General features: G+C 37.9%; 1 protein-coding gene across 1 annotated transcript; it reads right to left on the minus strand.

The window, feature by feature from the left end:
• Positions 1-2,641: 2,641 nt before the first annotated feature.
• On the minus strand, positions 2,642-4,658 carry LOC120213526. The gene is made up of 4 exons (XM_039211638.1): positions 4,533-4,658; positions 3,631-4,445; positions 2,789-3,325; positions 2,642-2,708 (listed from the first exon to the last, which is right to left on the minus strand). The coding sequence occupies exons 1-4, from the start codon at positions 4,656-4,658 to the stop codon at positions 2,642-2,644; spliced, it is 1,545 nt and encodes a 514-aa protein (XP_039067569.1).
• Positions 4,659-13,819: the final 9,161 nt, after the last annotated feature.

The raw sequence follows: 13,819 nt of genomic DNA on the forward strand, positions 1-13,819 counted from the left end.
TTTTGGCATTCAAAAATGTGTTCAATTTTGATTACCCAATCAAGATAGGCTTCTGGATCAGTTCGTCCTTGAAATGGAGGAATAGTCACTTTAATGTTGCTGAAGTTGTCATTTTGATTTCGATGAACATCTCTCCTTGCTACTGATGTTACTTCAGCCTCTTCCTCTTCTAAGTCTTCTTCCATTCTAGGGCGATTTACTCTCCAATTGCCAAGAGATACTTCTAATTGATCCAGACGATCTTGCAAAGGCTCCAATTCTAATTTCAGCAATCTTGCCATTTCACGCATAACGGCTTGAGTCTGCAAATTAGGGGATTCTTTTTCTGGGGATTGTCCTGAACTCCGAGACATGGTTAATAAATAAGAAAAGAATAAGATGTGTAAAAGACCTTACCAGAATATACTCTCACAAAGCCTCACGAGTCACTCCAAGAAAACTTGATGTCACTCAATCCGCTCATGTTTGCACTCTAGGACTTTTATTGGCTTTTACTTGTCCTCTTCTGATCTCACACACGCTCCAGTCTTTTTCCCTCAATTCTCTTGTCTCAAGTTCTAATGAACTTTTACTCAAGACTATATCGAGTAATTTCACTTGTTTGGTGTCGGCTGCAAATGGTTAGTAGGAATGGAAAGCAAATATAATTGAAAAGGTGGCTTAGAAATTAGAAAGAAGAGGATGAAAGGGTTACTTACACAAGTCACTTCACAACCTTCTATCACCACAATCAATTTTAAAGGCTTACTTGAAAATGCTTGGTGATGAGAATTGTTGATAAGTGCTTCCAACTTTTCTTTCTTTTCTTTGTTTTTTTTTTCTTCTTTTTGAGTGCTTTGACTTTTGAGTCCTTCAATTTTCTTTGCTGATTTTTTCTTTTTCTTTCACTTTGCACTTCACTTTTGCACTTCTTTTTGTATTTTTTTCTTTTTGTTGTTGTTGCACGTTGCTTCTTCCACCAAAGCTCTGATTACCGCTTGATGTAAGGTACTTGTACCTTTTCAAATGATTGTGGATCTAGGAAGGAAGCAAAACAACCTGCAAAGTGAATGGCTCAAAATATAATGGTTAAGGGTGGTAGACGTATGGGTGAATTTGTAGGCTATTTAAATAATGAGTAATGGAAGCAGAAGATAGTTGATAAGGCTATGGTTATGGTGATGAAATAAAAGGATGGTTGTGAGGATAGTATCTTGAAGAAATCTCAAAGAAGAACCAATGCTATATAGAGCAGAGACCCAATCTTTATATTGTTTCTTCAAGGGATGGTGTTAAGTACTTTGACCCACTAGTTATATGAACTAGGAACCAGAAGTATCAAGATGAAAGGAAGGGTTTGATGCCACAAGTATAAAATACTTGATAAGTCGATAAAAAGTCACCAAGACTTAAGAAGAGAATAATCTCACTTTAATTGAATAAAAAGGTGTAGTTACAAATGATGGAATGTTTTCCTATTTATAGGAAATTGAGAGACATGGCCGAATAAATACAAGATGATTCGGCCAGCCTATGTATCTCCCTATAAAGACATAATTTAAATGCTAAAAGAGAGGATGGTTCGGCCCTAGATGGAGGGAAATGATCCTTGGGTGAATAGTTCTTGTGTCTCCTCAAGTTGGCGCCAATTTGGATGGGAGATGATGCTTGGCCGAATAGGGAGAGGGCTCTTCATCTTGGCGCCTAAATGAGTTCACATGCAAGGCACATGGGGGCTGGTCATATGCACGGCACATGGGTGTTCTAGGAAGCCTTGTGGTGCACCCATGTGCATTGGATGATGGCTGGTAATGTGCTTCTTCTTAGGCATGCATGTGTCTCCTCCAAGCTAGCTTGAGTGTTGAGCTAGCTAGCAAGCATGGGGCTGTTTGTGAATGATCTTCCTAGCCGAGTCCTTTTGAGCTCCATAACAGCATGTTCAGCTACATTCAGCTACCTTTGTCATCACTTTTAGCAACTCAGCTTCAAATAGTCCAACTAGCTAAGTTTAGCTAGCCTGAAGCTTCTCCAGCTGAATCGAGCTTCCCTTAGCATTCCATGAGCTGCCTTGTACTTTGTGAGTGGTTTGTGAGCTATATATGACGTCCAAATCATTCACCAAGCTACCTCAACGTGCATCACACTCCATTGTACCTATATGTGCAAGGAAACAAGGTAAGTTCATGATATTGAGCTAAAACGAGCTAAATACCTTGCTGCCATGTTTGTTTATGGTAATATGAGCTAAGTATGATGATCATGAGCTAAGTACATCATCTCCTAATATGTGTAAGATAATGTATAAAGCCTAAGAGTTAATATGAATGCAAATAAACTAATGAAATGCATTATAAGTATGCTGCCTTGATGTATATATAATAATCATGCTTAATATGATAATAAAACTATCCTAACATGCTTAACATATTAAAAATAACAATGTGTAAGATGTGTTCATACTAAGTTATTCTTTAGCTATTAAAACATTATATAACATAACATGAGAGAGTGTTAAGTTATCAAATGATTCAAAAGCTTCAAGACACTTAGTTAAGAGAACTTCCCTGAATTGTTTGGCCCTTGACCTAGTAATGGGACCGTGTGGCATGACCTCCGGATCTGGTGTAGACGTGACTATATCAGGATGACATAGGGGAATGATTCAAGAAACTCGACCCATTTGGCATGTCTCTTGTTGAGCTTGTGTTGTCCCTTGATATGCTTTAACGCTTCATGATCAGTGTGTATCACGAATTCCCTTGGCAATAAGTAGTGCTGCCAAGTCTCTAATGTTCGAATGAGAGCGTACATCTCTTTGCCATAGACGGGATAGTTCAAGGTTGCACCATTTAGCTTTTTGCTAAAGTAAACGATTGGTTTTCCTTCTTGACTCAAAACAGCACCAATCCCAATCCCAGAGGCGTCACATTCAACTTCAAATGTCTTATCAAAGTTTGGCAAGGCTAATAGGGGAGCCTTTGTCAGATAATCCTTAAGTTCCTTGAAGGCTTCACCTTGTTCTTTGCCCCAACAGAAGTTTGAATTCTTCTTGATAATCCCGGTTAAGGGGGCGGCAATTGAACTGAAGTTTGGTACAAACCTTCTGTAAAAACTGGCTAATCCATGAAAGCTTCGAACTTGACTTACGTTGACCGGTTCTGGCCATTCTTGAATTGCCTTAATCTTTTCTGGATCAACTGCTAGTCCATGTGAACTAACAATGAAACCTAAGAAGGTAACTTGGTTAGTACAAAAAGCACACTTCTTGAGATTAGCATATAAATGCTCTCCTCTTAAAGTGCTTAGAATAATCCTTAAATGTTTAGCATGTTCGCTCAAGGATTTACTGTAAATTAGGATATCATCAAAGTAAACAACACAAAACTTACCGATGTAAGGCCGAAGGACATGATTCATTAGACGCATAAAGGTACTAGGAGCGTTAGTTAAGCCAAAAGGCATGACTAACCATTCATACAAACCTTGTTTCATCTTAAATGCGGGTTTTCACTCATCTCCTTCCCTCATCCTAATCTGATGATAGCCACTTTTCAAATCAATTTTGGAGAAGATGCTGGCTCCACTATGTTCATCAAGCATATCATCCAATCGAGGTATAGGATGCCTATATTTGATAGTGATCTGGTTTACAGCTCTACAATCCACACACATTCTCCAAGTTCCATCTTTTTTTGGTACCAACAAACTGGTACAGCACAAGGGCTTAAACTTTCTCGAATGTATCCTTTGTCCAACAGCTCTTTGACTTGTTTCTGTAACTCCTTTGTTTCATCAGGATTACTCCGGTAGGCTGGTCTATTTGGAATGGTAGCTCCAGGGATGAAATCAATTTGATGTTCAATCCCTCTAATTGGTGGTAATCCATCTGGGATTTCTTCAGGAAACACATCTTCAAAATCTTGCAAAAGAGATGTAATAGACATAGGCAAATCAGGGGGAATTTCAGCCAACAAACAATGATCTTTATGCATTAAAACGATTAAAGATTGTTGAGAGGAAAGACACTTCCTGATTTCTTTTCTGCTCGCATAAACGTTTATCTTCTTCTTCCCCTTTGCTTCTTCGCTGTTCTTTTTCAGACGAACTTGATCTTCTTGTACTTGACTTGGCGACAAAGGGGCTAAAGTGATTTGTTTTCCTGCATTCATGAACGAATACCTATTGGTGAACCCATCATGCATTACCTTCTTGTCAAACTGCCATGGACGTCCCAACAATAAGAGAGTGGCATCCATCGACACAACGTCACACATCACTTCATCCTTGTATTTTCCAATGGAAAATGGGACAAGAACTTGTTTGGTGACCCTTAACTCTCCAGCATCATTTAACCACTGTAGTTTGTATGGGTTGGGGTGCTTTGTCGTCTTCAGACCTAGCTTATCAACCATAACAGTACTTGCAACGTTAGTAGAACTACCGCTATCAATAATTACAACACATACCTTGTCATTCACAAGACATCTTATGTAAAAGATGTTCTCGTGTTGTTGCTCATCTCAGATTGGTTGTGCATTCAAGCTCCTTTTAACCACAAGTGCTTCTCCGGTTGCATAAGTCTGTATTTGATCGTCATCCTCATCATCATCCATCAAAGGGGTGTCTTGCTCATCATTGTCAGATTCGGACTCTATTTCCCCATTCATACATTTCATCATTGTCCTTCGGTTAGGACACTGACTTGCAATATGCCCTCTACCAAGGCATTTGAAACATTGGATGTCCCTTGTGCGTACTGTTTGTATCTGTTGCTTTCCACGTCCATTTTCAAAAACGAGAGGTTTTGGACTACTCGTCTCTGCTTTTTCCTTAATCTTAAATGGTGCTTGCTTCCTAGCATTGTTAGGAGTAACAGATGGATTAAAGGAAACTTTAGAAGGAGTATTACCTCGGTAAGAAGACTTTCTACGCTGTTGTGATATCAACACGTTTTCATCTACAAAGGGAGTACTTTTGAACATCTTTATATTGAATTTACTTATTATTAGCTTTATAATATATGCTATTATAATACATTTTATGATAAGAATATTAGTTAAGTAACTTAGTATGAATCCATATTACACATTGTTATTTTAATATGTTAAGCATGTTATGATAGTTTTATTATCATATTAAGCATGATTATTATATATACATCAAGGCAACATACTTATAATGCATTTCATTAGTTTATTTACATTCATATTAACTCTTAGGCTTTATACATTATCTTACACATATTAGGAGATGATGTACTTAGCTCATGACCATCATACTTAGCTCACATTACCATAAACAAACATGGCAGCAAGGTATTTAGCTCGTTTTAGCTCAATATCATGAACTTACCTTGTTTCCTTGCACATATAGGTACAATAGAGTGTGATGCACGTTGAGGTAGCTTGGTGAATGATTTGGATGTCATATATAGTTCACAAACAGCTCACAAAGTACAAGGCAACTCATGGAATGCTAAGGGAAGCTCGATTCAGCTGGAGAAGCTTCAGGCTAGCTAAACTTAGCTAGTTGGACTATTTGAAGCTGAGTTGCTAAAACTGATGACAAAGGTAGCTGAATGTAGCTGAACATGCTGTTATGGAGCTCAAAAGGACTCGGCTAGGAAGATCATTCACAAACAGCCCCATGCTTGCTAGCTAGCTCAACACTCAAGCTAGCTTGGAGGAGACACATGCACGCCTAAGAAGAAGCACATGACCAGCCATCATCCAATGCACATGGGTGCACCACAAGGCTTCCTAGAACACCCATGTGCCGTGCATATACCAGCCCCCATGTGCCTTGCATGTGAACTCATTTAGGCGCCAAGATGAAGAGCCCTCTCCCTATTCGGCCAAGCATCATCTCCCATCTAAATTGGCGCCAACTTGAGGAGACACAAGAACTATTCGGCCAAGGATCATTTCCCTCCATCTAGGGCCGAACCATCCTCTCTTTTAGCATTTAAATTATGTCTTTATAGGGAGATACATAGGCTGGTAGAATCATCTTGTATTTATTCGGCCATGTCTCTCCATTTCCTATAAATAGGAAAACATTCCATCATTTGTACGACACCTTTTTATTCAATTAAAGTGAGATTATTCTCTTCTTAAGTCTTTGTGACTTTTTATCGACTTATCAAGTATTTTATACTTGTGGCGTCAACCCCTTCCTTTCATCTTGATACTTCTGGTTCCTAGTTCATATAACTAGTGGGTCAAAGTACTTAACACCATCCCTTGAAGAAACAATATAAAGATTGGGTCTCTGCTCTATATAGCATTGGTTCTTCTTTGAGATTTCTTCAAGATACTATCCTCACAACCATCCTTTTATTTCATCACCATAACCATAGCCTTATCAACTATCTTCCGCTTCCATTACTCATTATTTAAATAGCCTACCAATTCACCCATACGTCTACCACCCTTAACCATTCTATTTTGAGCCATTCACTTTGCAGGTTGTTTTGCTTCCTTCCTAGATCCACAATCATTTGAAAAGGTACAAGTACCTTACATCAAGTGGTATCAGAGCTTTGGTGGAAGAAGCAACGTGCAACAACAACAAAAAGAAAAATACAAAAAGAAGTGCAAAAGTGAAGTGCAAAGTGAAAGAAAAAGAAAAAAATCAGCAAAGAAAATTGAAGGACTCAAAAGTCAAAGCACTCAAAAAGAAGAAGAAAAAACAAAGAAAAGAAAGAAAAGTTGGAAGCACTTTTCAACAATTCTCATCACCAAGCATTTTCAAGTAAGCCTTTAAAATTGATTGTGGTGATAGAAGGTTGTGAAGTGACTTGTGTAAGTAACCCTTTCATTCTCTTCTTTCTAATTTCTAAGCCACATTTTCAATTATATTTGCTTTCCATTCCTACTAACCATTTGCAGCCGACGCCAAACAAGTGAAATTACTCGATATAGTCTTGAGTAAAAGTTCATTAGAACTTGAGACATGAGAATTAAGGGAAAAAGGCTGGAGCGTGTGTGAGATCAGAAGAGGACAAGTAAAGGCCAATAAAAGTCCTAGAGTGCAAACACGAGCGGATTGAGTGACATCAAGTTTTCTTGGAGTGACTCGTGAGGCTTTGTGAGAGTATATTCTGATAAGGTCTTTTACACATCTTATTCTTTTCTTATTTATTAACCATGTCTCGGAGTTCAGGATAATCCCCAGAAAGAGAATCCCCTAATTTGCAGACTCAAGCCGTTATGCGTGAAATGGCAAGATTGCTGAAATTATAATTGGAGCCTTTGCAAGATCGTCTGGATCAATTAGAAGTATCTCTTGGCAATCGGAGAGTAAATCGCCCTAGAATGGAAGAAGACTTAGAAGAGGAAGAAGCTGAAGTAACATCAGTAGCAAGGAGAGATGTTCATCGAAATCAAAATGACAACTTCAGCAACATTAAAGTGACTATTCCTCCATTTCAAGGACGAACTGATCCAGAAGCCTATCTTGATTGGGTAATCAAAATTGAACACATTTTTGAATGCCAAAACTATACGGAGCAAAAGAAGGTTAGACTTGCTGCTATGGAATTCGTTGACTATGCCTTAGTTTGGTGGGATCAGTTGGTGAGTTCAAGAAGACGAAATGGTGAACGCCCCATCACAACTTGGGAAGAAATGAAGGCCTTTATGAGAAAAAGGTTTGTTCCTAATCACTATCACCGAGATCTCTATCATAAGTTACAAAATCTGAAACAAGGAAGCAAGAACGTTGAAGATTATTTCAAGGAGATGGAGATTTCCATGATCCGAGCCAATGTGGATGAAGATAGAGAAGCAACAATGGCAAGGTTCTTATCTGGTCTAAATATTGATATTTCTAACCTTATTGAACTTCAGTATTATGTAGAAATTGAAGAGATGGTGCATGTTGGCCATGAAAATTGAAAGACAACTCAAAAGGAAATCCTACACTAGGAGCAGTCCAAATTCGGCCACCAAATGGAAGCAAGAACCTATTACCTTCCGGAAACAAACTCCAATCCAACCAAAGGATCACGCAGAGATACCCAAATCTGCACAAATGGGCGAATCTAGTAAGGGTAAAGAAAAGCAAACCAGCACTTTCGAGAGATCAAGAGACATCAAATGTTTCAAGTGTTTTGGAAAAGGACATGTTGCTAGTCAATGTCCCAACCGAAATGCCATGATGGTACTTGACAATGGAGACATTGTATCAGATTCTGATGAGCCTATTTTTGACGAGGAACCTGAAATAATACAAGACGAAGAAACGGAAGAAAATGCAGATCATGGTGAAATGCTTGTTTCAAAGAGGTGCCTACAATCACAAACATCCCAAGAGGATATTCAAAGAAACAATATCTTTCATACAAGGTGCCATGTCAAGGATAAGGTTTGCACGATGATCATCGATGGAGGAAGTTGCACAAACGTAGCCAGCACTCTTATGGTTGAAAAACTTGGATTAGCAACGTCAAAGCATCCTACTCCGTATAAACTCCAATGGCTCAATGAAGGAGGTGAGTTAAATGTTACCAAACAGGTTCTAATTCCTTTTTCAGTTGGTAGGTACAAGGACGAGGTGCTTTGTGATATTGTCCCTATGCATGCTAGCCACATTTTACTTGGGAGACCATGGCAGTATGATAAAAGGGCTATTCATGATTATTTTCACAATCAATACACTTTTAAGCATGATGGACGCAAGGTGACCTTGATGCCTTTAACGCCCAAAGAAGTGCAACAAGATCAGTTGCATATGAGAAAAAGTGTACAAGCATGGCGCAAAGACAAAACCCCAACAAAGAATGAAGAGGAATAAAATAAGAAACCAAACTTCTTCATAGAGAAACATGATGGTTCAATGCTGGAAAATGAAGGGTCTTCTACGAACAATGGTGATGTTTGGGACTTAAAGTCGCAACTCTTCACCAATGGGTTTAATCTTCAAAAGGTAAGTAACCCTTCATATGAAACCTTTTCTCTTCTCACTTTTCAGGACCAATCACGTAAAAGGTCACTTCCAAAAGGGATATCCTTAGATAAAGATCATTCCCAAAAGGTATCTGTTGGTAAATCATATTCCAAAGAAAGACCTAAAAGGAAATCTTACGAAAAGGTACCTAATAGAAGAACACAAACGTTCAAAGAATACTTTCTATTAGCAAAGAGGCGTGAAGCTATGCAAGGACAGAATGAACTCGATTTGAGGACAAATTGCCCTAAAGAAGGGGGGATGATATCAACACGTTTTCATCTACAAAGGGAGTACTTTTGAACATCTTTATATTGAATTTACTTATTATTAGCTTTATAATATATACTATTATAATACATTTTATGATAAGAATATTAGTTAAGTAACTTAGTATGAATCCATATTACACATTGTTATTTTAATATGTTAAGCATGTTAGGATAGTTTTATTATCATATTAAGCATGATTATTATATATACATCAAGGCAGCATACTTATAATGCATTTCATTAGTTTATTTGCATTCATATTAACTCTTAGGCTTTATACATTATCTTACACATATTAGGAGATGATGTACTTAGCTCATGACCATCATACTTAGCTCACATTACCATAAACAAACATGGCAGCAAGGTATTTAGCTCGTTTTAACTCAATATCGTGAACTTACCTTGTTTCCTTGCACATATAGGTACAATGGAGTGTGATGCACGTTGAGGTAGCTTGGTGAATGATTTGGACGTCATATATAGCTCACAAACAGCTCATAAAGTACAAGGTAGCTCATGGAATGCTAAGGGAAGCTCGATTCAGCTGGAGAAGCTTCAGGCTAGCTAAACTTAGCTAGTTGGACTATTTGAAGCTGAGTTGCTAAAAGTGATGACAAAGGTAGCTGAATGTAGCTGAACATGCTGTTATGGAGCTCAAAAGGACTCGGCTAGGAAGATCATTCACAAACAGCCCCATGCTTGCTAGCTAGCTCAACACTCAAGCTAGCTTGGAGGAGACACATGCACGCCTAAGAAGAAGCACATGACCAGCCATCATCCAATGCACATGGGTGCACCACAAGGCTTCCTAGAACACCCATGTGCCGTGCATATGACCAGCCCCCATGTACCTTGCATGTGAACTCATTTAGGCACCAAGATGAAGAGCCCTCTCCCTATTCGGCCAAGCATCATCTCCCATCCAAATTGGCGCCAACTTGAGGAGACACAAGAACTATTCGGCCAAGGATCATTTCCCTCCATCTAGGGCCGAACCATCCTCTCTTTTAGCATTTAAATTATGTCTTTATAGGGAGATACATAGGCTGGCCGAATCATCTTGTATTTATTCGGCCATGTCTCTCCATTTCCTATAAATAGGAAAACATTCCATCATTTGTACGACACCTTTTTATTCAATTAAAGTGAGATTATTCTCTTCTTAAGTCTTGGTGACTTTTTATCGACTTATCAAGTATTTTATACTTGTGGCGTCAACCCCTTCCTTTCATCTTGATACTTCTGGTTCCTAGTTCATATAACTAGTGGGTCAAAGTACTTAACACCATCCCTTGAAGAAACAATATAAAGATTGGGTCTCTGCTCTATATAGCATTGGTTCTTCTTTGAGATTTCTTCAAGATACTATCCTCACAACCATCCTTTTATTTCATAACCATAACCATAGCCTTATCAACTATCTTCCACTTCCATTACTCATTATTTAAATAGCCTACCAATTCACCCATACGTCTACCACCCTTAACCATTCTATTTTGAGCCATTCACTTTGCAGGTTGTTTTGCTTCCTTCCTAGATCCACAATCATTTGAAAAGGTACAAGTACCTTACATCATGTTGTCTTTCAATTTTGATGGCCATATGCACCATGTCATCCAACTCGACATAATGCTGTAACTCAACAACGTTAGCAATCTTAAAATTCAACCCTGGAAGAAAACGTGCCATAGTTGCTTCTTTATCTTCCTCCATATTTGCACGCATCATGGCCATTTCCATTTCCTTGAAATAATCTTCAACACTTCGATTTCCCTATTTCAAGTTTTGTAGCTTTTGAAATAAATCACGTTGATAATGGAATGGAACAAACCGTTTCCTCATGATTCGCTTCATTTCTGCCCACGTGTTCACTGGACTTTCTCCGGTTCTTCGTCTACTGATTAGTAATTGATCCCACCAAATGAGAGCGTAATCAACAAACTCCATTCCTGCCAAACGAACCTTCTTTTGTTCCGAGTAATTATAACACTCGAAAACATGCTCAACTTTACTCTCCCATGCCAAATATGCATCAGGATCTGTTCATCCCTGAAAAGATGGAATCGCCACTTTTATGTTAGTCAAATTATCATCAAGTGTACGACCATGTCCCTGATTGGTTCTTGGAGGTTGTTCAATTTCGTTTTCATCATTTATCTCTTCATGATGATGCATTTGGGATTCTCCCTCAATCTTATCCATTCTAGAATGTAGAGCCTCAAGTTCAGCCCTTATCATTTTTTGTATCTCACGTGTAATGGCTTGCATTTGCAAATTTGGTGGTTGGTCATCTGGTTGGTTATCACTAGAACCTGTCATATTAAATCAAATAAAACAAAACAACACACAAAGAAAATAATTAGTGTATATAGGTACTTACAATATACACACAAAGATTCTCACAATTTCGCTCCAAGAAATCAGAATTGACACTCAATCGCTCAACACTCGTGTTTCACTCGGGAGAAACTTTTAATGGCTCTTTTCTGTCTCCCCTTCTGATCTCACACACTCAATGTGCCTTTTCCACTCGTTCCTTCATAGTCAGTTCTTTTACAAACTAAATTCGATCTTTCAAAAAAATTTGTCAAGTGTGTTGGCTTAAAGGAAACAACAAAGGTTAATGGCAACTGGAAAAATAATGAAAAGGAAGGCTAAAATTCAAAGGAAAATAAAGAAAGAAAAAAATGAAAGTGATTAGTAAACTTACTACAAAGAAATACTTACAACGGAACCGTCACCAATACAATCAAAGATGTTGTGTTTTGGATTGAATCAAAGCTCAAAGCATTTCTATTTTGAAGAATACAACATCATAGCATTTCTCTTTAGCTCAAGACCAGAATTTCTTTTCTTTTCTTTTTATTTTTTTTAATTTTCGGATTTGTTTTTTTTTTAATTTTCAAGATGAATTTCTTACTTGGTTCGCCTTTGCTCTGATTACCATATGATATGAGTCAGCCCGTCGATTGAGGACCTCTTCGATTGTACCGGATCTAGAACGAAGTAAGCAATCCCTCTGCAGCAAACTTACTTGATAGTAAGGATGATGTTGTGGATATACGGGTATGGATATAAACGAAATTGAATAGGATAGGTAATTGATAGGTGTGGTGATGGAATTTAGGATAATGGTAATTTGGATATAACAAGGAACAAAGAAGAACTTATACTATAGGAGTATAAACCCAGACCTTATACGTTCAATGTTCAAGGACTTGGACCCGTTAGATAATAATCTAAGAACCCTAAGTATCACAAACTTAACACAACAAGAACAGTCTTGAAATGTCAAGAAAATAGTTCTAAGAAGAAACGATTTGAGAGATTAACTCACAAAGATTTAATTCATAAAAGTTGTTTTTTAAAAAATACAAAATCTAAGTCCACTTTATAGGACCTAATATGCATGGATGATATAATTTTGCATGGCCGAATATTGCTTCACGTGGCCTTCAATTTATAATTCTTGAACAAACTTCCAAAGGCATAGTTTCATGCGTGTTTTGGGGATTGTTTTCAGCCATATCGGTGAATCATGGTTTCTAGCCGAATTCCTTCCCCACTTAGTGATTCTTGTTTTGTCTCGTATGATGCTTTGTTGAAGTGGAAATATTGGACACGTATTGAGCACAACTTGATGCAAGAATTCTGGTCAAAAGGATGAGTGAAAATCATAGCCGAATGTCTAGTGGAGATAAAGACAAAGTGGAGACAACTAGACAAGAAATGCTTTAAACACATGGGTTGTCTTCTTTTGCTATGTGAATAATATTCAAAACAGCAAGTGCACGTGAAGCTTCCTTAGTGCTAATTGAACTTTATGAATTGTTTATGATGCTACCCCACTTATCCTTGTATGTCGTGTAAAGGAGCTGGAATTGATGACTTTCAAGTTCACGTGAATTGTTGAATAAGTGGATGATCCACTCATACTCCTTTAAGTGATTGAATGTGCTGCCAATGTTTGTCCATATTTTAATAGCCCACTTGACGTGTTTGTGCTGGAATTATATTCAATAATCCTTAAAAAACCGTTCATCATGGGGCATGAACTTTGTGTTCCCTACAAGTTCCATTAAACACGTATTAGTGTTGCTATAAACAAAAAACAAGTGCCGCCGTGCATGTTGGTGAGAGCCTTAGTTCTTTGTTTATTTAAATGGCATGATTATCACGTGAGAATCTCTAGAGGCAAAGGGTGTTCTTACGTGAAAATGATGGATGACAAACTGCATGCAAAAATAAACTACACGTGATATGCTATATGAAATTCAAACATGGACAACCTTAGTTACACGTGAAATGCTATATGGCAAAATGAATGCAACATGCTTCAATGCTTAGTACGTAAATAATGATGTTCATGCAAATGAACTATAAAAATTATGTTGAGATGAACTCCACGAATGTATGCATGCAATGTAAATATAACTATATGCATGGAAAGTTCAAACTAAATTATTAACTGTCGATACATTATATAACTTAACGTCGGAGGGTGTCAAGTTATCAAATGAATCAAAAGTCTCAAGGCACTTAGTTAAGAGTACTTCCCTGAATTGTTTGGCCCTTGATCTGGTAATGGGACCTTGAGGTATGACTTCGGGATCTG

Source organism: Hibiscus syriacus, unplaced genomic scaffold (assembly GCF_006381635.1).
Source record: "Hibiscus syriacus cultivar Baekdansim isolate YM2019G1 unplaced genomic scaffold, ASM638163v2 tig00110023_pilon, whole genome shotgun sequence".
NCBI classification, from domain to species: Eukaryota; Viridiplantae; Streptophyta; class Magnoliopsida; order Malvales; family Malvaceae; genus Hibiscus; species Hibiscus syriacus.